This window comes from Pyrus communis, chromosome 13 (genome assembly GCF_963583255.1).
Source record: "Pyrus communis chromosome 13, drPyrComm1.1, whole genome shotgun sequence".
In the NCBI taxonomy this organism is placed as follows: Eukaryota; Viridiplantae; Streptophyta; class Magnoliopsida; order Rosales; family Rosaceae; genus Pyrus; species Pyrus communis.
In genome coordinates this window covers 13,539,555-13,564,871 of record NC_084815.1, presented here as the reverse complement: position 1 = coordinate 13,564,871, position 25,317 = coordinate 13,539,555, and the positions used below count along the sequence as shown (strand labels likewise).

At 38.3% G+C, this 25,317-nt stretch overlaps 1 protein-coding gene across 1 annotated transcript; it reads right to left on the bottom strand.

Moving 5' to 3' along the window:
* Window positions 1–23,198: 23,198 nt before the first annotated feature.
* Window positions 23,199–23,936, bottom strand: LOC137712212 (uncharacterized). The gene has a single exon (XM_068451329.1). The coding sequence runs from the start codon at window positions 23,934–23,936 to the stop codon at window positions 23,199–23,201; it is 738 nt and encodes a 245-aa protein (XP_068307430.1).
* Between the last annotated feature and the right edge of the window lie 1,381 nt (window positions 23,937–25,317).

The window sequence follows — 25,317 nt, the reverse complement described above, 5'->3', positions numbered from 1 at the left end:
TGACACTTACACTCTTGTGTCTAGGATTACCACAATTAGGATCCTTATACCGTTAGCTTCTATACACAATTTAGTAGTTCATCAAATGGATGTCAAAACAACATTTTTGAATGGAGACTTAGATGAAGAAATTTACATGGAGCAACCCGAAGGATTTATAGTGAAAAGCCAAGAACATAAAGTGTGTAAGTTGGTTAAGTTGCTATATGGACTTACGCATGCTCCAAAGCAATGACATGAGAAGTTTGATAAAGTCATTTTAGAATGTGATTTTGAAATTAATGATCATGAAAAGTGTGTCTACTATAAGGAATGCAATGGACAATGTATTATTTTATGTTGTCTTTACGTTCATGATATATTATTATTTGGAATAAGTCTGGAAATTGTGAAAGATGTTAAGTCTTATCTATCAAGGGGGTTTGATATGAAAGATCTAGGAGAAGCCAATATTATTTTGGGAATGAAAGTAGAAAAAACACAAGCAGGTTTTATTATAAACCAGGCTAGTTCAATTGAGAAAATGCTTAAGAAGTTGAATTTTTTCAATTGCAATCTTGTCTTGACACCATATGAACCAAGTGTGTGCTTACTTAAAATAGTGGTGAACCCGTGTGTCAACTCCATTATTCTTAGATGATTGGGCCTTTGATGTATATAGCAAATAAAATTAGACCCGATATAGCTTATGCGATTGGAAGGCTAAGTAGATACACTCATAATCCAAGTAAAGAACACTAGAATGCTTTAAGGCGAGTGTTTAAGTATCTAAGAGGAACTTTGGATTATTCTATAAACTATAAAGGATTTCCTTATGTAGTAGAAGGGTACAGTGATGCAAATTTGATCATAGATAGCTCCGACGTGAAATCTACTTTAAGATATGTATTTTTGTTGGGAGGAGCAGCTATATCTTGGGGATCTAAGAAACAAACAATAATTTCCGGAAGTACAATGGAATCTGAACTCATAGCTCTTGATACTACTAAATGGATTAAGAATTTTTTGCTTGATATTCCATTGGTGAGCAAGCCTATACCTACCATCTCCATACATTGTGATAATAAGGCCGTGATAGGTTTAGTGAGGCAGACACATACAAATAAGAAATTAAATAGACATATCAATGTTAGATACAAATTAGTGAGGAGCTTGTTAAATAAAAAAGTTGTTTCTTTGGATTATGCGAAGTCAGAAAAGAACTTTGCTGATCAATTGACCAAAGGTTTATATAGGAATGGAGTCCTAGAGTTGTCGAGGGGGATGGGCTGAAACCCATAAGGATGTCACCTAGGGAGGAAACCCAACCTTTGTGATTGGAGATCCCATGAAGAAGGTTCAATGGGTAGAAACAATCCACATTGCGTGACTTTTATTCCAGCACTCTAAAATAGGAGATTTGAAAGAAAATCCTTTGCTCATCCTTATGACATTTGTGTTGATAATATGTGATGTTAAGGAAGGACATTGTCTTGAATGAGTTCGAAGGCGGGCAATCTCCCCTAGAGTACATGTCACATGTACTCTTGGAGGACTCACCTAAATGAGAGTAGTCGTGAGGCCGCGACTGCGAGAATTGGGTTGTTCTCTAAAAACACTCATGAGAATCGAGATTAAGAGCATGGCCATAAATAGCACTAACCCGCACCAAGTTTTTTATTAGTACTACGTGTGTCAAATGTTGTAATCTGAATTAGAGGAATCTAGTTCAAGACTTAGTTCACTATGATTCCTTCAGGTGAAAACTATGAACACTAAGTGTTGGTTCAAGTTCAAAAGACACCTACACTCATGGTATACAAATTGCCTATACTTCCATTTCTGCAATTGTGTCTATTTTATTCCTCATAGAGTTTTGAATCTTGTGGGGGATTGTTGGTTATTTTAATTATATTTTATTTTAAAGATTCAAAACTTATTATTATTTTATTTATTTTTAATATCTAAGAGTTGTGTTTTATTTGAAGAGTCATGATCCTTTTCCAAAGAGGTATGAGAAGTTCTTTAAATAAGAAACCTCAGACATAAAATAGAATACGTTTAAAAAAAAAAAAAAACTATTCTGTCTTCTTCACTTTTCACATCTCTGTCAGTCAATTTACATTCCTACTTTATAATTCTTGGGCAATTGATCACTACTTGGCAATCTCGTCTACCATTAGCGTGCATAACAGTTTAGACATCCTGTGAGGCTTTGGATTGTATCTTGGAGTTGTAGGCACCGCCATAACCTACACGTAGGGAGGCATCTACAGCTTTAAGGCAATGATATCGAACCTCTCTTCGGTTCACATGCCAGATATTCTTATTCCTTTTTCCTAATTTAATTTGTCATAAGTCTAATAGTGATTATACATTTAATTTATTATGTTTGATCATATAAATAGTTTATATATTTGTGCAATATATTTCACACATATATTTAGGCCTGGCAAACGGGTCGTGTCTGTCGTGTTCGGGTCGTTTTCGTGTAACACCTGTTATCTTAACGGGTTGTGTCGTGTCACACCCGTTATCTTAATGGGTCCTTAACAGGTCGGGTCACTTTACCCGTTGGGTAAAGTGACCCGACCCGTTATGACCCGCTATGAAAAATGTTTTTTTTCTTCTTAAATTTACACATACCACACATTGCCACATAAATATTACTTCAAAACATTAAAAAACATTTGTCGTTTAAGTACTACATCTACACTTGAAAATAAGAGCCTAATAAACAAACATCCATACACTACTAATCTATTACAAAATATTAAATGTGCAAGGATATGCAAAATGAAAGAGTTTTTGTTTTCAAGGTTGTGAAGCCTTTCTCAAAAGTTTAAACCTTGCCAATGGAACTCAAAGCTTGCATGTTATTCCTTTTACAAAATCCTCAATTTTCATCGATCATCATGATATAAGATTTTGTGGTATCCACTAGTGTAAATATTTTAAATTGAAGATCGAATTCATCTCTGAATGTTTGTTTTTTGCGATTTTTGGCGTATGCGATCTTGAAGCATATACAAACAAGTTTGATGGTTGGATCATTGAAATTATTTTCGTAGAATGTGTATCCCATCAAAACGATAGATTCACTAACATTAGAGTTTATTTATACTTTCATTAAGTATAACATAAGATTTTGTGGTATCCACTAGGGTAAATATTTTAAATTGAAGATCGAATTCATTCATTGCATTCATATAGGGTTAAGGACTGTAACTCTAAAAAATCATCAAAATTGGAGTGAAAATAACCGTTAAATCGTGATTTTTCCTTGATAACCGTCGAAAAGTTTTGTCCCATTACTTGATCTCTAAATGTTTGTTTTTTTTTGAAATTTTTGGCGTATACGATCTCGAAGTATATACAAACATGTTTGACAGTTGGATCGTTGAAACTAGTTTCATAGAATGCTTATCCCATCAAAACAATATATTCACTAATACTTAAGAGTTTATTCATACTTTCATTAAGTATAACATAAGATTTTGTGGTATCCACTTGTGTAAATATTTTAAATTGAAGATCGAGTTCAGTCATTGTATTCGTATAGGGTCAAGGAGTGTAGCTGTAAAAAAATCATCAAAATCGGAGTTAAAATAACCGTTAAATCGTGATTTTTTATTGATAACCGTCGAAAGGTTTTGTCCCTTTTGCTTGATCTCTGAATGTTTCTTTTTTGCGATTTTTAGCGTATACGATCTTGAAGCATATACAAACAAGTTTGACGGTTGGATCATTGAAATTAATTTCGTAGAATGCGTATGCCATCAAAATTAGGGCTGGGCACGGGCCGGGCCGGGCCCAATTTTGAAGGGACCGGACCGGACCTAGGTTCAAAGGGAACGGGGAAGGCCGGGCCGGGGATTACATTTTTTAATATAAGAACCAGACATTACCCGGCCCGGTTGAAATGGGCCGGTTCGGCCCGGGTCCACGGGTCCCTTTATTTATTTATTTTTTTGGTTGTTTGAAAGAAAAAAAAAATTGTACAAATTCACAGATTGCAATCTGCACAAAACTGCACAGATTGCAAACTGCACAGATTTGCACAGATTGCAACTGCAGAAAGTCACATACTGCATTTACGCATACTTTGCACAAATTCACCATTATTCACATCCAGTCTAAATACAAAGTCCAACATCCAAGTTCATAGATTAACAATACATTCAAAATAATAATATTACATCTTCCAACATCTAAAAATTAAATCAACATACAAAATATCCGAAAATCCAAGTTCCAACAACAATCTTCATTGAATCTGTAAACAAAAATAGAGTATAAACATGACATTTTTAACGTCCAACATCATATTATCTATCCTCATTCAAATTGAATTATTGAAATTTAAAGTTTATTCATTTGAGTTTAAAATATTACCGCAATTCCTTTTCCTTTATTCGTTTGAGTTGTTTCAATTTCAGGAACACTTGATGAGATTGTTGAACTTGTAGATATAGTATTTGCTCTTTTTCTTTTATATTCTACAACAAAGAACAACCGTTAATTGTAAACCAATTAATATAAAGTTATAAACCAAACTATAAAAAACAAGATAATTACCTTCTTCACACTCTTGATAAAATTCAAGCTCCGCGGGACTTGCTTCATACTCAATGCTGCCAATTGGTTCACTTCTTATCCAATTTTGAAGGCACATCAATGACTCCACTGTTTGAGGAAGGAGACATGATCTACAAGGGTTACTCTCTTTCCTCCATTAAATGCACTCTCACTGGCAACTGTTGACACTTGAATTGGCAAGACATCTTTCACTATCAAAGCAAGTGTGGGATATGTGCTCCTCCCTTTCAACTTCCACCATTTCAAAACATCAAATTGTGAACCATGTGGTACTTTCTCTACAGTGTCAAGGAGATACCTATCCACCTCATGTGCAAGCGCAATATCCTCGGTGTCTTCTAGTTCCTTTTCCCAATCATCCATGATTTGACTAAATATCATTGGATTTTCTGTTGGCACACTAGAAGATGATTGTTTTAACCTTGAAGAAGTGTCAAGAACTAAATATTCTCTACCCTTTTGTTGTGTTTGTGAATCGAAAGCTTGACTAGCATATTCATCACACATTGTCTTCAACAATGTCTTCACTTGATTACTTTTTTGTTCAATCTCTTCTTCAAGAAGTTGTAATTGCTTTCTACACAAGTGCATGTAGTGCCTCAATTTGAACCTTGGGTCTAAGACAAGGGCAATTACAAATATTTGATTAAAGGACTCAATTGAACCAAAATACTTTCGATATTTGGCTCTCATGTTGAATGCCATATCACGTAACACCAACTCTGCAGGTCTTCCAGTTTGCATATATTCATGCAAAAAAAGTTTTTCTATCTCGTTTTCCACAGCAATGACATCATGAACAACTGTGTTAGATGTGGGATACTTAGTTGCACTAACTTTCAAAGTTACAAGATAGAAGACCTTTAAAAAATTCACAAACACTTCTGCACTATCCCAATCTTCCTCCTTAGGTGGTCCAATCCTCCCTTTACCCGCCACTTCTTCTCCTTCATCACTAAACACCTTTTCACTGAAATAGGTGGTGTATATATTGGCTTCATCATCTTCGATCATCCTTTCAAATGCTTTTTTAAACTTCAAGCAAGATTCTAGCATCATGTATGTGCTATTCCACCTAGTAGGCACATCCATAACAACTAGACCCCTACTATCCAACTTCTCATTCTCCACACATTTCTTGAAATAACTTAACCTTCGGGGACTTGATCTCACAAACCACACGACATTTCTAAGAGCATCTACACTTGTCTCTAATCTTTTCAACCCATGTTTCACTACCAAGTTGATAATATGAGCTAAGCACCTCACATGCATAAACTTGCCATTCATAATCACTTTACTATTAGGCCATTTCTGCATTTTACGAACAACATACTCAATTGCCACCTTATTAGCCGATGCATTGTCAACTGAAATGCACATTACCTTTTCAATCCCCCACTCAACCAAACATTGCTCAATCATCTTCCCTATTTCTTTGCCTTCATGACTTGAAATCAAACAAAAGTTTAGAATCCTTTTGTGCATATTCCAATCATCATCCACAAAATGAGCAGTTAGCACCATGTAGTTCAAATTTTGCACACTTGTCCATGTATCGGTAGTCAAGCTCGCTCTATGATTGTGTATCTCCTTTTTTAATTGATCTTTCATGTTATCATACATGCTGAATAACTCCCTCACGATAGTTCTCCGAGATGGAACATGCAATCTAGGCTGGACTTTGCACATCATCTGCCTAAACCCTTCACTCTCCACAATACTAAAAGGTACCTCCTCCATCACAATAAACTCAATAATACCTTCCACACTTTCTTCTTGGCTCCACCCTTTAGCAACAAGCATGTTTTTGACATCCCCAGAAGGTCCAGAACTACCTAGAACCTTTTGCAACTCATCAGTTGGTTTATATGACTTGCAATGTTTATTGATATGTTTAATGTAAGTACTAGTTCCACCCCCACTAGTATCACATGCAAAAAGGGTGTTACAATGGTTACACTTAGCCTTCAATACTTGTACCTCCACCTTCTCTTTCTTTCCATCCTTTTCTACTTCTTGTATTTCCGAGACGGTACACTTAGTGACATGATCCTAAACCCAAGATCTCTCAGAAGAAGATCTCTCTAGTGAAGCTATTATAGTTGGTTGTTTTGTCTTTGGAATAGGTGGTGCTTTTCTTTTTCTGGAGGATGAGGGGTTTGGGGGAGGCATTGATGGTTTTGACTGTGTGGGTTGTGGAGGACATGGTGATGTAGCCGTAGATGATGCTACATTAGTACTACTAGGGGTACTTTGACTTTGAGATTGAGACATTATGTAAAAATCTGTAAAAATTAAATAATGGAACTATATTCATTAATCAAATAAAATAGCATAATCTCCATGTAAGCATAATCTACACATTATACATAATTTAAACCCAAATCGTGTGCAAGCCATAAAGAAAACATGTGTCATTTGTAGGTTGTCCATATTGTGCATGCTAATAAAGGTGTGCAGGCCAGTTACCAGTAACATGCAGCAGCATGCATGCACTCACCATTCATGACATTTTACCAAAATGTTTCAAGAAACTATGCTCTTTTCCATAGGCTAAAGAAACTGTGTTTTCTGCAATATTGGCCAAGTACTTATTGTGTGTGTGTGTGTGTGTGTGTGTGTGTGTGTGTGTGAGATGTATATGTAAGCAAACAAAAAATAACCATCCAAACCAAAACACCATTGAATCTGAACCACCAGTAAGCAAACAAAAAATAACCATCCAAACAAAAAATAACCATCCAAAACAAAAAATAACCATCCAAACCAAGAACTCACCAGTAAGCAAGCAGGATATGATTCAAAATCTTCCAATTTCCAAACTTTCTCAATAATAAGTGTCTCCGGAATCTGAAACCAATTCCCAAACAATATTTCATTGTCAGAAAATTAGGCATAGTTCGGAATGCAAGGAAAATTAATTTGATAGTTTCTAACCATGATTTTTCAATCACAGAGACATGTGTTCTGACCAGGGAAAAAAACCCAAAAAGAAGTAACACAAACATACATTTTTGCATACTGTTCTGATAGGATGCTTCCTTGGGTGAGTAGAATAAAAACTATACTAATGAGAAAGAAAAGGTACAAATGCTGGCTACAAATTTTTTCTTGTATACTCCAACTGAACCTCATTGTATGAGAATTAAACTATCAAGAAAAATAAATACAAACAGGACACCACCGACACATCATGCATAAGGCCTTCAGCTAATAATGACATGGCACACAACAATCACAATGCTCTGTTTTCAATTAGAGCCATAAACAACTTCCTACACTGATATACATAATCGTGTTATGAAGTAAAGAATCTATTAAATAAGTAGGTTCTTTTCAGGCTACATTTCAGCCTAGAATGGCAAAGAGTCCATTTTCCCAGGCACATCAATCAATCAAGGACCTAAGATCACTAAACCCTGTTTTTCCATGTAGTATTAAACAAAAATATAGTTGTATAAACAAAATGAATTGGCTGAGTATCTTTCAATTAATTCAAGTACCACTTATATGTTTTAGTCTAGGGGAGGGATAGTATTTGGGATTGATCATAGAAATTGACATGTGAGAGTGAGAGTAAGATGGAGATGATACCTGACAGTCAGATCAGTGTGTATTCCAACAAGAAGAAAATCCCCAAGCTCTCGTGCAGTCGTGCTTTCCTTAAGATCTATATGAAAAAGATGGCCATGTAACCAAAAGGTAAGTTTTTTTATCCCTTAATAGCTTATCAAATCTACAGAAAAATTTGGAAAACAAAAGAAAAACAGACAAGAAGACCGTAATAGCATGAATATAATCAATCAAAAAGCTTATGCAATTATATCGCAGCAGTCCATAATCATATAATCAATTAGAGCCATAAACAACTTCCTACACTGATATACATAATCGTGTTATGAAGTAAAGAATCTATTAAATAAGTAGGTTCTTTTCAGGCCACATTTCAGCCTCGAATGGCAGGCAACAATACTAGAAACTAGGTTTGAAATCAGTTATGAGAGTCATAATCGGTTTTAACATTTGTTTACATGTATGTTCTGAAGTCAATTTATTAGTTACCAACACTTCTTGAAGCAGCCAATACTTCCTGGAACGAAATTAAATTGATTAGTTACCAACAAATAAATATTTTCCTTGGGAGCACTGGCTAAACTTCAACTAAATCAAGAACTAAGTATTTTGCATTGGCATACTTCATGACCTTTAACCAAGACACAAGTGATTACTGTACATTAGGTTCGTATGCTACAGGAGGCATCATTCCATATGTTAAAAAGTAAAAAAGGCTGTTTTTCCATTGTATGCAGAGAGATATTGAACCTTTCCTTAATGGAGATATCGATAACCCCCTGGTCTCTTCTCTTCTTTTCCAGGAGAGATATTGAACCTTTCCGTAATGGAAACATTAAATAGAAAAGGGATTACACGTTCAATGCACCAACCATTTTCCATCTTAACTCTAAGAAACTAGTTCCTTATTTTTAATCCTATGCTTAAAATTGCGGTGCACATCCTCATCCTCTCAACTAGAACACTGGATGGAAATAACACCAGCCCGCCTAGAAAAATAACATATGAGGGAGGGTGAACATGCTGAAAATCTACAATATCTTTCTGAACCCTAGCATCTAAATCATAATACTTCATCAGAAAGGTATTATCCTCATTTTCTTTTACAACAATTGCAGGGAACCAAACATCAACTAAATTTTCCAGAAAATTAACCCATAACACATATTTGCAATTCTTAGCCGCCAATAAAAAGAACTCACTAGAAACAAGAAAGGGGGAACATCAATGCAGTTACTTCCTATTCAGATAACTGCATTGCATAGACCCATAAGTTTCAAAAACATAAGTGTCGAAGGCATAGAAAGAATTAGCAATTACCTGCTTATTGGGCCGAACCCATTCGCCATTAACCCAATCTTGATGCAATCTGAGACGTTCTTTCTGAAATTCAATCAAATCTGAAGGGTTGTCGAAGACGACGGTGTACTTGGAATTGTTCTCGACAACCTTCCCTACGACCCCAGTCCACCACCCATCTCTGTAATCCGCATCCACCACATCTCCCTCCTCAAAATTCCGGTCAGCGAGCTGCGGCGGCGTGGGCCTTAGGTGCTCCAAATCGACGTACTCCTTAAGTTGAGCTGCTTAGCCCCAAAAACCCTAAATTCCCAAATAAAAAACCCACGTAATTCCTAAATCAATTGAAAAGCTTATGCAAAAATCCTAAATTCCTAAATCAGAAACCATATTTCATAAATTACCTAGGAATTTGCAGGATGATGGTAGTGTTCTCGACAGCGAGGTTGGTGTGGACCGTGTTGTGGTGGTCGGAACTCGCGATTGGGAGGATTGAAGGAGAGTCAGGACTCAGGAGACGATCCTGCGATGGTGATGTCGACAGTCACTGACTCACTATGAGTCTCAGGGAGTAGAGTCAGTACTCAGTAGGGGTCTGAGACAAGAGAGGAGAGGAGATTTGGGGAGTGAGGTCTGACTCTGAGACGATCGAGCGAGGTCTGAGACGAAAGAGAATAGGAGATTTGGGGAGTGGGGTGTCCAATCGAGGCAGTCGACTGTGGGTGTGGGAGTTTGGCAGGCAGAGACAGAGTGATCAGATTAAATCAACGGATCAGATTAAATCAATGGATTTTTGGAAGGTGGAAACGGTTCGGGTCGGGGACCCGTTTCCTCAGCAATTAGGACTCGTCCCGCCCCGCAAATGACATGGACCCGACCTGCCCCGCCCCGTTTCAGAATTTTAAAAACAGGACCCGGCCCGAATCGCTTGGACCCGCCCCTAACCGCGGGTCCAGGCCCTGTTTGCCCAGCCCTAATCAAAATGATAGATTCACTAACACTTAACAGTTTATTCATACTTTCATTAAGTATAACATAAGATTTTGTAGTATCCACTAGTGTAAATATTTTAAATTGAAGATCGAGTACATTCATTGTATTCACATAGGGTCAAGGAGTGTGACTGTAAAAAATCATCAAAATCGGAGTTAAAATAACCGTTAAATCGTGATTTTTCGTTGATAACCGTCAAAAGGTTTTATCCCGTTACTTGATCTCTGAATGTTTGTTTTTTGAAATTTTTGGCTTATGCGATCTCAAAGCATAAACAAACATGTTTGACGGTTGGATCGTTGAAACTAGTTTCGTAAAATGCGTATCCTATCAAAACAATAGATTCATTAACACTTAGAGTTTATTTATACTTTCATTAAATATAACATAAGATTTTGTAGTATCCACTTGTGTAAATATTTTAAATTGAAGATCGAATTCATTCATTGTATTCATATAGAGTCAAGGAGTGTAGTTGTAAAAAATCATCAAAATCGGAGTTAAAATAACCGTTAAATCGTGATTTTTCGTTGATAACCGTCGAAACGTTTTGTCCCGTTACTTGATCTTTGAATGTTTGTTTTTTGAAATTTTTAACATATGCGATCTTGAAGCATATAAAAACATGTTTGACGGTTGGATCGTTGAAACTAATTTCATAGAATGTGTATCCTATCAAAACAATAGATTCACTAACACTTAGAGTTTATTTATACTTTCATTAAGTATAACATAAGATTTTGTGGTATCCACTAGTGTAAATATTTTAAGTTGAAGATCGAGTTCATTCATGATATTCATATAGGGTCAAGGAGTGTAGCTGTAAAAAATCATCAAAATCGGAGGTAAAATAACCGTTAAATCGTGATTTTTCGTTTATAACCGTGGAAAAGTTTTGTCCCGTTACTTGATCTTTGAACGTTTATTTTTTGCGATTTTTTGCCGATGTGATCTCAAAGCATAAACAAACAAGTTTAACGGTTAGGATCGTTGAAATTAGTTTCGGAGAATTTGTATCCCATCAAAATGATAGATTGACTAATACTTAGTTTATTTATACTTTCATTAAGTATAATATAAGATTTTATGGTATCCACTTGTGTAAATATTTTAAATTAAAGATCGAATTCATTCATTGTATTCATATAGGGGCAAGGAGTGTAGTTGTAAAAAGTCATCAAAATCGGAGTTAAAATAACCGTTAAATCGTGATTTTTCGTTTATAACCGTCAAAAAGTATTGTCCTGTTTCTGGATCTCTGAATGTTTGTTTTTTGTGACTTTTTGCTGATGTGATCTCGAAGCAAATACAAACAAGTTAGACGGTTGGGACCGTTGAAATTAGTTTCGGATAATTCGTATCCCATCAAAACGATAGATTGACTAACACTTAGAGTTTATTTATACTTTCATTAAGTATAACATAAGATTTTGTGGTATTCACTTGTGTAAATATTTTAAATTGAAGATCAAATTCATTCATTGTTTTCATATAGGGTCAAGGAGTGTAGCTGTAAAAAATCATCAAAATCGGAGTTAAAATAACCGTTAAATCATGATTTTTCGTTTATAACCGTCGAAAAGCTTTGTCCCGTTACTTGATCTCTGAATGTTTTTTTTTTTTTTGTGAGTTTTTGTTGATGTGATCTCAAAGCATATACAAACAAGTTTGATGGTTGGGAGCGTTGAAATTAGTTTCAGAGAATTCGTATCCCATAAAAACAATAGATTGACTAACACTTAGAGTTTTTTTTATACTTTCATCAAATATAACATAAGATTTTGTGGTATCCACTTGCGTAAATATTTTAAATTGAAGATCAAATTCATTCATTGTATTCCTATAAGGTCAATGAGTGTAGCTGTAAAAAATCATCAAAATCGAAGTTAAAATAACCGTTAAATCGTGATTTTTCGTTTATAACCATCGAAAAGCTTTATCCCGTTACTTGAACTCTGAATGTTTGTTTTTTGCGATTTTTTGCTGATGTGATCTCAAAGCATATACAAACAAGTTTGATGTTGGGATTGTTGAAATTAGTTTCGGAGAATTCGTATCCCATCAAGTTCAATGGGGGTGTGTGTGTATATATATATATTTATTAAGTAGATTTAAATCTATTTATTTTGTACGTATAATTGATTCGTACACGGAGTAGTACATCACGTGAGTCATTATAAAAATAGTGAGATAGGTCATAGTTGTGATAAAAAGTTAATAACTTTAAAAAAAAAAAAAAAAATTTCTCACTACTTCTATTAATTTTCATTCTTCCCTCTTTTTTTTTGTTTCCTTTTCAACTTTTCTTATAATTTTCACTTTTCCCTCTGGCAACCTACGGTGCTTACCCATCTTTCCCTAATTCCCTCTCTTTTTTATTTCCTATTCAACTTTTCGTATCATTTTCATTTTCCCTCCCTTTTTCTTCAAAAAGGTGGCACTGCAGGGAATGGAATGGAATTATCAATTATGGAATCAAATCAATGTATGCATATTAATTAATAATTATTATAGTTTTTATAAAATTTAATTCAAAATTTAATATATATATATATATAATTATTATAGATAGTTAATATTTTGGGGGTATAATTATTATAGTTAATTTAATATATATATATATATATTTATTATAGTTTTTAGGGGTATAAAATTGTTAAATTAATATATATATATATATATATATAATTATTACATTATTTTTTTAGGGTTATAAAATTATAAAAATAATATTCTGCTTATCGTGTATCGTGTTACCCACGTGTATACCCGAATCAATCCGTTATCTTAACAGGTGCTTATCAGGTTACCCGATAACGACCCGATTCGTTATCGTGTCGATCCGAACACCTGTTAATTTCGTGTCGTGTCGTGTCGGGTTATCGGGTTGTGTCAGGAATTGCCAGGCCTACATATATTGGTAGGATTGACCTTTATTAGAGAGTGTGTTAGTAAGTGGGTAAAATTTTGTGTATCCAAATTTTTTAATTTAAACTAAAAAATATAGAATGAAAAGAACAATCTAGTTCTTAGTCCTTTTCATCCTGGCCATGGACACTGCCATCTTCACATAGAACAAATCTTGGACATGATCTAAGAACTGAAAATACACGTACCTTCATGTCTTGTCAAGAACTAAAAAACCGCAAACTCCCCAAAATCAGACAATGAAACCTAGGGCTGCATAAATATAAAACCAAGGAATCTCATCACGTTTGTTGTCCACATCTTGGACGACGTTGTTCTTATTATCTGCATCAATTTCTCTGTACTCATTTGGAAGTGGAGTGCCACAAAGTTAAAGGTTCCCCTCAAATGCGGAAGCATTGAAGCTCTGGAGCTACATGCTCGTTGGTATTTTTCCTTTGAGATTATTGTATGAGACTTTAAATACTTTCAAGAAATTAAGGCTCTTCATTGACGAGGGGATTTTCCTGAGAAATGATTTGTGGAGAGATTCAAACCCTCTAAATATTCTAGGTTCGATATTTGGTCTGGAATGTTGCCAGAGAAGTTGTAGCCTCCAAGATTCAACCTATGAAGAAGCTGCAATTGGCCGGTCTCAGTAGGTATAGGTCTATTATTCTAGGAAAGTAAAACAGTCTATGCAGCAAAAACATTAGATTTTTATTACACTGTTGAAGAGGGGAAGTTCAAGTTCAAATTCATAACCGTTTACTGGAGATGCATTCACCATTAGCATTGGCAATCTACAAAGTTGTTTTGGAAATTCACCTAAAATTTGGTTGGCTGGCATTTCCATATAAAAGAGTTTTGGAAGAGTTCCCAACCAACTTGGAATTGACCTTGTGACTTGATTACCAATCAGCTGCAATATCACTAGACTCTTTAGGTTTGATACCTAACCATGTATCTGACTAGTTAGCCCATAGTTAGCCAAACCCAATACACGAAGATTTTGGAATTTGTGAAAATCAACCATGTAATCATCAATTGGCATTGTCTCGTGGTCAAACGAACTTGTAAGGATGAGTGTGTGAAGACTTTTACAACCCATTAATATCTTCATTGCCCATGTGAAATTGGTCAATCGTATACGAGCAAGCGAGAGAAAGGACATGGATTTTAATGAAAGAATCTCAAGTTGTATTTATCCTTCTAGATAAGGATTATTACTCAACCAAACTACTTTTAGTGAATTGCATGAGTAAAGGCTTATCAGCAAGATACCCATGAAGTTATTTCTAATAGGTCAAGCTTACTAAGGTGACTGAGTTTGGAGAAATTAGGTGTGGTAAGATCTCCTTCCAAGTAGTTGAATCCCAAATGTATTCCTAGGAGGTTTGTGCAATTTATCAAAGAAGGGGGCAAATTAGCTTCTAAACTATTGAAATCAAAATACATGAATTTTAACTTGGAGAGCTTTCCGAAATTGGATGGGATCACACCACTCAAATGATTATAATAGAGGTCAAGGATTACAAGGTGGGTGAGGTTGGAAATTCTTTCACTAATGGCTCCATTTAGTGAATTGAGAGGTAATATAAGTTCCTCAAGTTTGGTAGCATTATAGATATCTTCTGGATGGGATCCTGACAAATTATTGTGACCGGCATGAAATATTTGCAATTTGGAACACCCCTCCTGCAAGCACACAAAAAATGTCGGCACTAGATTCATTAGAGGAAAAGAATCCAAAAATCTTCTCGAAGGACATGATCGGTGAAAAATAAATGAAGGGATATATCCAAAAAAGGTGGTGTTGTTGACATTGAAACTAGTAAGGTTCCAAGCTTGTTGGAAGAAAGAAGATGGAATTTCACCATGGAAGTGATTACTTGACAAATCTATTGTTTGGATATTTTTTTGGGGGTAGAGAAAATGGTAGCTCTTCAAAAGAAGTTTGTAGTTCAAATCAAGGATCTCGAGGTGATTCAAGGATGAGAAGAATTTAGTTTCAAAGGTGCCATAAAGGGAATTGTGAGAAAGATTCAAGTGGGTGAGATTGTGAGATTTCCAAGTGTTGAGACAAACATACCTCCTTTGAGTCTTTTGGAGGGTAAGATCAAATGAGTGGCCCAACCCTCCTGATTACAATTGATGTCGTTCCAAGGACAAATATCAACATAACTACTCCAATTTACAGGAGGAAAAGATAGAATGTGGGGCAAGGCCAGGAGAGAGATGCATTCAATTTGGTTGCTTGCATGAATATTAGTTGCAGAGATAATGTAAGCGAATAAGAAGACGAAGAGGAAGCCATGAGCCATTTTTTAAACATAGACATTGCTTACAATAATGGGTCTGCATATATATAAGAGCAACCAAAAAGCGAAGACCTCAGTTATTCATGCACATGAAAACGGCTAAACTCAACTAAAGATTAAAATGTTGCTTTACCACTGGTACTACATTCTAGTGATATTTCTTTTTACTTGTAAGTGTAACGTTTTAAATTCAACTCGTGTAAATTGCGAGTTGAAAATGAATCTATTATGTTGGCCCATTTTAACACTATTTAGTGGCACATACCACGTGCCATAAAACAAAAGATTTCCCTACATGAATGCATGCAAATTGTATAAAAGCAATGAAAGATGGTTACTAAACAAAACAGATTTCCCATTGGGGTTTCCAAACAGAGGAGTGCAAGTTTCTTCATTGAAATGAATGCACTAGTGTAGAAGAAACGCCCAACCTTTCGGCACACTTGGAATTGGACCACTACCACAACTACACCCACAACCATTCCCACTTCCAACTCCAATTCCAATCCCACTACCATACCACTACCGCTCCAACTTCTTCCATAATCATTTGATTAGAATCCAATTCCCTTTTGACTCGTGTAAATTGTACCAATTTTTTATGTTGATTTTATTTTAATAATATTTAGTGGCGTGTACAACGTGCAAGAAAACAAAATATACGACTCTACATAAATGCATGAAAATTGCAGTAACTGGTTCAAAATGAAAATAGAAGATAAGTTACTCATTAAGAAAAATCATCATTTTCAATCTTGAGCACCAAATGAGCATTAAAAAAAGAGGAGGGGGGGGGGGGGGTGGGTTTAAACATTATTAGGAAAAAAAAAAAAAAAACCGATGCTAGATTACATATTCAATTTAATCCTTTAAAGACTAAAATGTACTTTTATTAAAATTTATATTCTATTTTTTTTATTTAATGTCTCTACATTAAAATTTTAATTTTATTAATATGCACATAATAGTTCTTTCAATTATAAATGAACATAAATGAGAAAATATTAAAAGAAATTAGTGACACATAAATATGTAAATACATACGTGTACATCAATGATTCTACTGAAATGTTTGTACTGACACACCCCGATCGAGATCAGGGCATGCTGGCCATCACGTGGAAGTGACGTAACCATGTTCACAGTGCGGAAGCTAATAAAATAATAATAAAAGTAAGAATAAATAAAAATCAGCTTTACATAAAGTAAGAACATACATGTGCAAGCGTAAGTGTGGAAACAAAGTTCAGAGCACGAAGACCTAATGCAGTCCGGGAGAAACAACACTACATAAACACACCCAAAAGTGGCCATACACTGGTGATAATCTATCAGGTATGCCGGGAAAATCCTCTGGGGAGCCACCACAAGTACTAGCCAACTAGAACCTAGAGGGGCGTAAAACAAAAAGTGTGAGTGGGCAAAGACAAAGTTTTTCAAAAACCATTTCATAAACAAGATTCTAACCCCTCGCCGTAAAACCTGTATACTTCCTAGAAAAATAGAATATACATATATATAAGTCATGCTCAGAAATATGCCATGCCAAATACCTCGAAATAAAATGCAAGTGCTCAGGTAATGTCAAATCAATGCCATGTCATCTGTCATCCGGAGTCACCTAACGTGACCTGTACGGCTGAATCTAGAGCTCAAGTCTCCACCTCACTAACTATACCTACACACGAGTCGGAACCACCTAGAGTGGTCTGTACGACAGGACTAGGTGTATAATAAGTACACTCAAGTGCTACGATCACGTGAAGGCTGGGCGACTAATCGCAGGTCACCTACGAGTCGGAACCACCTAAAGTGGTCTGTACGACATGACTGTGCAGCTAACTTGGATCCAAGATGAGCGTGTGGTGCGGGAGGTGAACATCACGTGAAGGGCTGTGCCCAACTCTGGGCGGAAGCACTAACACCGGGGGTGCAGGTTATGAGCTCTCAATGCATCTCAAACCACTACTGAATATAAGCATAAACCATACTCACCTGGCACTTACCTGTGCGTCCGCAGCACCAAACATATATATATATATATATATATATATATATATATAGGCTACTAACAATGCATAAACAAATGGCAACATAATGTATGACATAAAAACGTATAAATGTTTCAATTCATTTTCTGTGAAAACATAAGTATATAGGTATATATGGAAAACCAAAAGCCCACTCACTGGTATGTAGAAGGGTCGTAACCCCCTTACCTCGAGTGACCGCTCTCGTCCTTGGGATAGGTCTCACCTATATGCGAAACAACTATAAAAACATTAATTTTAAAATACATAACCAACATCGCGAAAGTTATATTTTCAGAAAAATTTTCCACCGCCGCAAGCGCCCCCACGCGCCAGCCAAGGCACGGCCACACGCGTCGCCCACGCGCAGGCATGTGCCTGGCACACTGACGGAGTCAGTTAACGCCGTCAGGAATATTTCGTTAACTCTGACGGATTCCATTAACGCCGTTAGGAATATTCCACCCAAACGGACGGAATATTCCGTCATCTTCTCCGACGAAGCTCCGGCGCTGTCGCTGGCGCCGGAAAATCGGGAAAACTTTAAAACATTGTAACTTCTTCATTTTTCAACCAAATTTCACAAAATTGGTGCCAAAATGAAGCTTACAACAAGAGGAACAAATCCATATTGCTTTCAAGCACTAAAACATACGGAATCACGATGGGCAAACATCACCAACTCCGGCCAAGCTTGAAACTCACGATCTCGACGTCCAAAACCTTCAAACGAACCACCCCGAGCCTCCTAAGGACCTCACCAAGCTTCCTACAAGCTTGAAATTCCCAAAAACACAAGAAGTAACGTGTGCATGAACAGTGACCAAATCGGGGTATCCCGAGTTCGACGTGAAAACGAAGGTATCCTTACCTGAAATGGGTATGGTTGAACTCCTACGGACCTCACGAGCACGAATATGTAATTTGTTTCCTCGATTTGTGAAGGTTTCAATGGTTTTTGGGTGTGTCCGTACAAGAAGGATAGAAATGGGAGAGAAAAAGGGCTCGGGACAGGGATGCAGGACAGGGACAAGGGTGAGGGGGTGTGGGAGAGTGTGTGTGGTCCAAAACTAGCCAAGCAACACCCAAAAACAACCATGCTAGGGGCAAAATCGTCATTTCACCCCTACGGTACGAAAAGTCCAGGACGGGCTGTCACAACCTACCCACCTTATTAGAATTTCGTTCCGAAATTCAAAACAACCACACAGAGCAAGCCCCTAACGATCAAAGAACAACCGAGGATACAAATCTCTCATCCGATTTTCAGTTTCCCAAGCAGCTTCCTCTACGGAATGATTCCTCCACAAAACTTTCACCAAATTCACTGTCTTGTTCCTCAGAACCTTTTCTTTCCAATCTCGAATCGTCACTGGTTCCTCATCATAAGTCAAATCCGGATTGATTTCCAAGGGTTGAGGAGGTATCACATGAGACGGATCAGCAACATAATGTATCACATGAGACGGATCAGCAACATAATGTGGAAGTATAGACACGTGAAAAACGTTATGTACTTTAGCCAACTCGGGAGGCAACTTCAGCCTGTAAGCTATATAGCCAACTCGCTCGGTGATCATGTACGGTCCGATATACCTGGGACTCAGCTTACCTTTCTTTCCAAACCGTACGACGCCTCTCCACGGTGAAAGCTTCAGAAACACCCAATCGCCAACCTCATACACTCTATCAGTAGCATGCCGATTTGCTAAACTCTTTTGCCTATCCTGGGCCGCCTTCAGGTTAAACTTGATTACCTGAACATTTTGAGTAGTCTCCTCAACAATCTCCAGGCCCACCAAAACTCTTTCTCCGACCTCTGACCAACATAAGGGTGTGCGACATGATCTACCATACAATGCCTCAAATGGTGCCATGCCGATACGCGAATGAAAGCTGTTGTTGTAGGCAAATTCCATTAAATCCAACCGCTTATGCCAAGCATCACCAAACTGCAACAACGAAGATCGCAACATATCCTCTAGCGTCTGAATGGTTCTCTCTGACTGTCCGTCAGTCTGAGGATGATACGTCGTACTATAAGGTAGTCTCGTACCTAAAGCTTCCTGAAAAGCTACCCAAAACTTAGATGTAAATCTTGGATCACGATCCGAGACAATACTCATAGGGACACCATGATACTTCACGATCTTCGAGATGAACAGCTCAGCTAATCGGCCCAAAGAATACTTCTCTCTCACTGTAATGAAATGTGATGACTTAGTAAGCCGATCAACAATCACCCAAATGCCGTCAAAACCATTATGTGTACGCGGAAGCTTGTACACAAAATCCATAGTAATATTTTCCCATTTCCACTCTGGAACGGGAAACGGCTGCAACAACCCAAATGGCTTCTTCCTTTCCGCCTTAACTTGCTGACAAACAACACACCTACTCACATACTCAGCTATCTCCCTCTTTATACCTGGCTAATAATAAAATGGTCGAATGGTATGATACATTTTAGTAGCTCCTGGATGCATAGCATAAGTCGAGATATATGCTTCATCGAGAATTGCTTTCTTTAAATCCAAATTATTAGGCACAAACATCCAACCCTCCTACATCAGCATGCCATTCGAATCACGAACTCTGAGGTCTCTCATCCTCCCTCGATCTTGAGCTTGAATCATTTCTTGAGTTTCCCTATCAGCTACCTGAGCTTCAAGCACCCGATCAATTAAAATTGGTCTGACTTGAAAATTAGCAAGTAAAGTCACCTCTCAATCTTCTGTCTCCAACCTCACTCCCGTAGATCTTAAGTCTGCCAAAAGAGGAATGCGACTAGCGTACAACGCATTGATACGGCCCTGAGACATCCTACTAAGTGCATCAGCCACTACATTTGCACAACCATGGTGATAATCAATCGTGCAGTCGTAATCACTTAGCAGCTCCATCCACCTCCGCTAACGAAGATTAAGATTCTTCTGCGTAAAAAGATACTGAAGACTCTTATGATCTATAAAGATCTTACATTTCTTTCCATAAAGGTAATGTCTCCACAACTTCAATGCAAAAAAAATGGCTGCTAACTCATGAGGTTTCAGTTGTCGTGAAGCATAAGCAATTACCCTGCCATCCTACATCAACACACAACCCAGACCATTCAAAAAAGCATCACTATAGACCTCGAAATCACCACTATCGTTCGGGAGCGCCAAAACAGGTGCATGAGTGAGACAATGCAATGCAAAAAAAATGGCTGCTAACTCCAAATCATGCGTAAGGTAATTCAACTCATGAGGTTTCAGTTGTCGTGAAGCATAAGCAATTACCCTGCCATCCTACATCAACACACAACCCAGACCATTCAAAAAAGCATCACTATAGACCTCGAAATCACCACTATCGTCCGGGAGCGCCAAAACAGGTGCATGAGTGAGACAATACTTCAACTGCTGGAAACTCTGCTCACACTTATCATCCCACTCAAATTTAACATCTTTCCTTGTTAACCTCGTCAGTGGTAAAGCAATCACAAAAAAATCCTTATCAAACCGTCGATAATACCCTGCTAAACCAAGGAAACTCTTCACCTCAATGACGGTTCGCGGTTGCTCCCATTTCTCCATAGCTGCCACCTTTTGAGGATCCACCAAAATACCTTGAGCTGAAATGACGTGCCCCAAAAATGCAACTTGATCTAACCAAAACTGGCACTTGCTAAACTTAGCATACAATTGGTGTTCCCTCAACCTTTTCAACACCAAAGTAAGATGTCGAACATGCTCCGCTTTAGATTTAGAATACACCGGAATGTCGTCGATGAAGACAATAACAAACCTATCCAAATATGGCTAGAATACTCAGTTCATCAAATCCATAAAAGCAGCTGGTGCATTCGTCAATCCAAATGGCATAACCAGAAACTCGTAATGACCATAACAAGTCCTGAAAGCCATCTTAGGAACATCTTTACAAATCTTCCGCTGATAATATCCAGACCTCAAGTCAATCTTGGAGAATACACAAGCACCTCGAAGTTGATCAAATAAATCATCAATACGCGGCAATGGATAACGGTTTTTAATCGTTACCCAATTCAATTGCCGGTAATCAATACATAACCTCAAAGTTCCGTCTTTCTTTCTCACAAACAACACTGGAGCTCCCCAAGGTGAAGTACTAGGCTGAATAAAACCCTTATCCACTAATTCCTGCAACTGAACTTTCAATTCCCTTAACTCAGCAGAAGCCATACGATAAGGAGTCAAGGAAATAGGATTAGTACCTGGAAGCAACTCAATGGTGAACTCCATGTCTCGATTTGGCGATAAGCCAAGTAAATCCTCAGGGAAAACATCAGAAAAATGTCTGACTACCCTTACATCCTCCACACTACTAGGAGCAGCCTCATCCAACACCACGTGAGCTAAGTACCCCTGGCAACCTTTAGATAACAACCTTTTCGCTCGCATCGCCAAAATAAGGCCATGTCTCAACCCACTTTGCTCGCCCACAAAAGTAACCACAAGTAATCCAGGACGATGGAACATAACTATTTTCCCATAACAATCAATATTGGCACGATTGAAATGCAACCAATATGTGCCCAAAATCACATCAAAGTCAACAATATCCAACGGGATAAGATCAGCTGGCATAACAACATCATCCACTATCACTGGACATCCTGGGTACACACGATCTACAATACCCCTCTAGGCATAGCAAACTCTAAATCATACCCTAGAGGTGTGAGGCGAGGTTGCGTCATTTGAGCAAAGGTATGAGAAATCACAGAATGTGTAGCACCACAGTCAATTCATACTCTAGCAAAATAAACAAGGATATTTAACGTACCCATGATCAAGTCTAGATTGTTTTGAGCATCCTGCAGAGAAAGGTTGTGAATACGCCCCTGGGTCAGCTGTCGTCCACCTTGACCTCTGCTCGTCTGGCCACCACGACTCTGCGTACCACGCCCCTGACTGGGCTGACCAGATTACCTCGAAGACCCCGCATTACTCGTAGCAATCTCCCCCTGCTAAGACTGTCCTCCCTGAAACCACTGAGACACGCCTGCTGGAGCTGGAGGATACGGCATATAGCCACCAGAATACTGGGGATAACCACCCTGAGAATATGGATCCTGGGGATATTGATACTGTCCCGGGGCATAAGGAACAGCATCGCCCTGATAGTAATAAGCACAACCTCGACCTGTCTGCCTGTAACTACCAGGACCAGGAATCTGCTAGATCGGTGCAGATGGTGGCAAGAAAGTCTGCTGAAGCTTCTGTTGACTCTGGGGACAATTTGCAGCCCGATGTCCCATCTGCCCACAAGTAAAGCAACCACTGCTGCCTCGCCTACACTCACCAAAATGTCGATTATTACACTTGCAGCAAACTGGGGCCCTACCTCTACCAGCATCACTCTATCTCTGGCCTCTAGCACCACCAGCATACCTACCATCACGACCCTGACTAGTGGCGCTAAAATCATCGCTAGAAGAGCTAGAACTAGTGCCACCCCTCTTGAAGTTCTAGGTCCTACGAGGTCCGAGCGACGCCTGACCCTTGCCCTTATCATCATTCCTCTGATTTTCGTCTTTCTCTTCCTCCTCACTCTTGCTCGGCATATTTTCTGAATCCTCAATTCTCAACAGAATCTCATAAAATTCCTGGTAGGTGTCACAAGGGGTAGTGGTAGCCATCGAACGCCACTTCTTCTTAGTGCCTAAACGGAAACGACGAAGCATCTCCGCTGGATTGCCAGCAACATCTGGATGATAGCGAGACAGATCAGTAAACCTCCGGTAATACTCATTTGCTGTCAGCTTCCCCTGTCTCAACTCAGTGAATTCCTGCTTTTTGCGGTCAATATACTCAGGGGGCACAAACCTTCTCCTGAACAACTCTCTGAATACATCCCAATCAGTCTTCTCCACTAGAGACAAACGACAAAGTTCCTGCTCCCACCAGGATGCAGAATCCTTACTCAAAAACCATGATGTCGTCTCTACCCACTTCTCGACAAGGAGATTCCCCTGATTATGCAAAACACGAAAGGTCTTCTCAATATGTTCTAGCCACCGCTCCGTACCCTCAAAACCCTCGTTGCCTTCGAACTTATCCAACTTTAGATTATACATAGTCTCCAGAAGAGTCCTCTGGAGAGGGTGGAGCGTCGAATGAATAGCTGTAGCGATAGCTTCCCCCAGCTGAGCTACATCGGGGAAACTAGGCTCAGCAGAGCGACGTGGTTCCTGACGAGGCGGCATAATTCTGACAGAGGACACCAAAACCATTAGAATACTCACAAAAGTACAGGACTGCCAAACCTAGGCTCTGATACCAATCTGACACACCCCGATCAAGATCAGGGCATGCTAGCCGTCACGTGAAAGTGACGTAACCATGTGCACAGTGCGGAAGGTAATCAAATAATAATAAAAGTACGAATAAATAAAAATCAGCTTTACACAAAGTAAGAACATACATGTGCAAGCGTAAGTGTGGAAACAAAGTTCAGAGCACGAAGACCTAATGCAGTCCAGGAGAAACAACACTACATAAACACACCCAAAAGTGGTCATACACTGGTGATAATCTGTCAGGTATGCCAGGAAAATCCTCTGGGGAGCCACCACCAGTACTAGCCAACTAGAACCTGGAAGGGCGCAAAACAAAAAGTGTGAGTGGGCAAAAACAAAGCTTTTCAAAAACCATTTCATAAACAAGATTCTAACCCCTCGCCGTAAAACCTATATACTTCCCAGAAAAATAGAATATACATATATATAAGTCATGCTCAGAAATATGCCATCCAAACGCCTCGAAATAAAATGCAAGTGCTCAGGTAATGTCAAATCAATGCCATGTAATCTGTCATCTGGAGTCACCTAATGTGACCTGTACGGCTGAATCTAGAGCTCAAGTCTCCACCTCACTAACTATACCTGCACACGAGTCGGAACCACCTAGAGTGGTCTGTACGACAGGACTAGGTGTATAATAAGTACACTCAAGTGCTACGATCACGTGAAGGCTGGGCGACTAATCGCGGGTCACCTACGAGTCGGAACCACCTAAAGTGGTCTGTATGACAGGACTGTGCACCTAACTTGGATCCAAGATGAGCATATGGTGCGGGAGGTGAACATCACGTGAAGGGCTGTGCCCAACTCTGGGCGGAAGCACTAACACCGGGGGTGCAGGTTATGAGCTCTCAATGCATCTCAAACCACTACTGAATATAAGCATAAACCATACTCACCTGGCACTTACCTGTGCGTCCGCAGCACCAAACATATATATATAGGCTACTAACAATGCATAAACAAATGGCAACATAATGCATGACATAAAAACGTATAAATGTTTCAATTCATTTTCTGGGAAAACATAAGTATATAGGTATATACGGAAAACCAAAAGCCCATTCACTGGTATGTAGAAGGGTCGTAACCCCCTTGCCTCGAGTGACCACGCTCGTCCTTGGGATAGGTCTCACCTATATGCGAAACAACTATAAAAACATTAATTTTAAAGTACATAACCAACATCACGAAATAACTTCTTATACATTGCTCAAATGGGGTGTATGAATACACCAACGTGATCTACTCAACCTCAAGATCATCCCCATATTTTCAGAAAAAT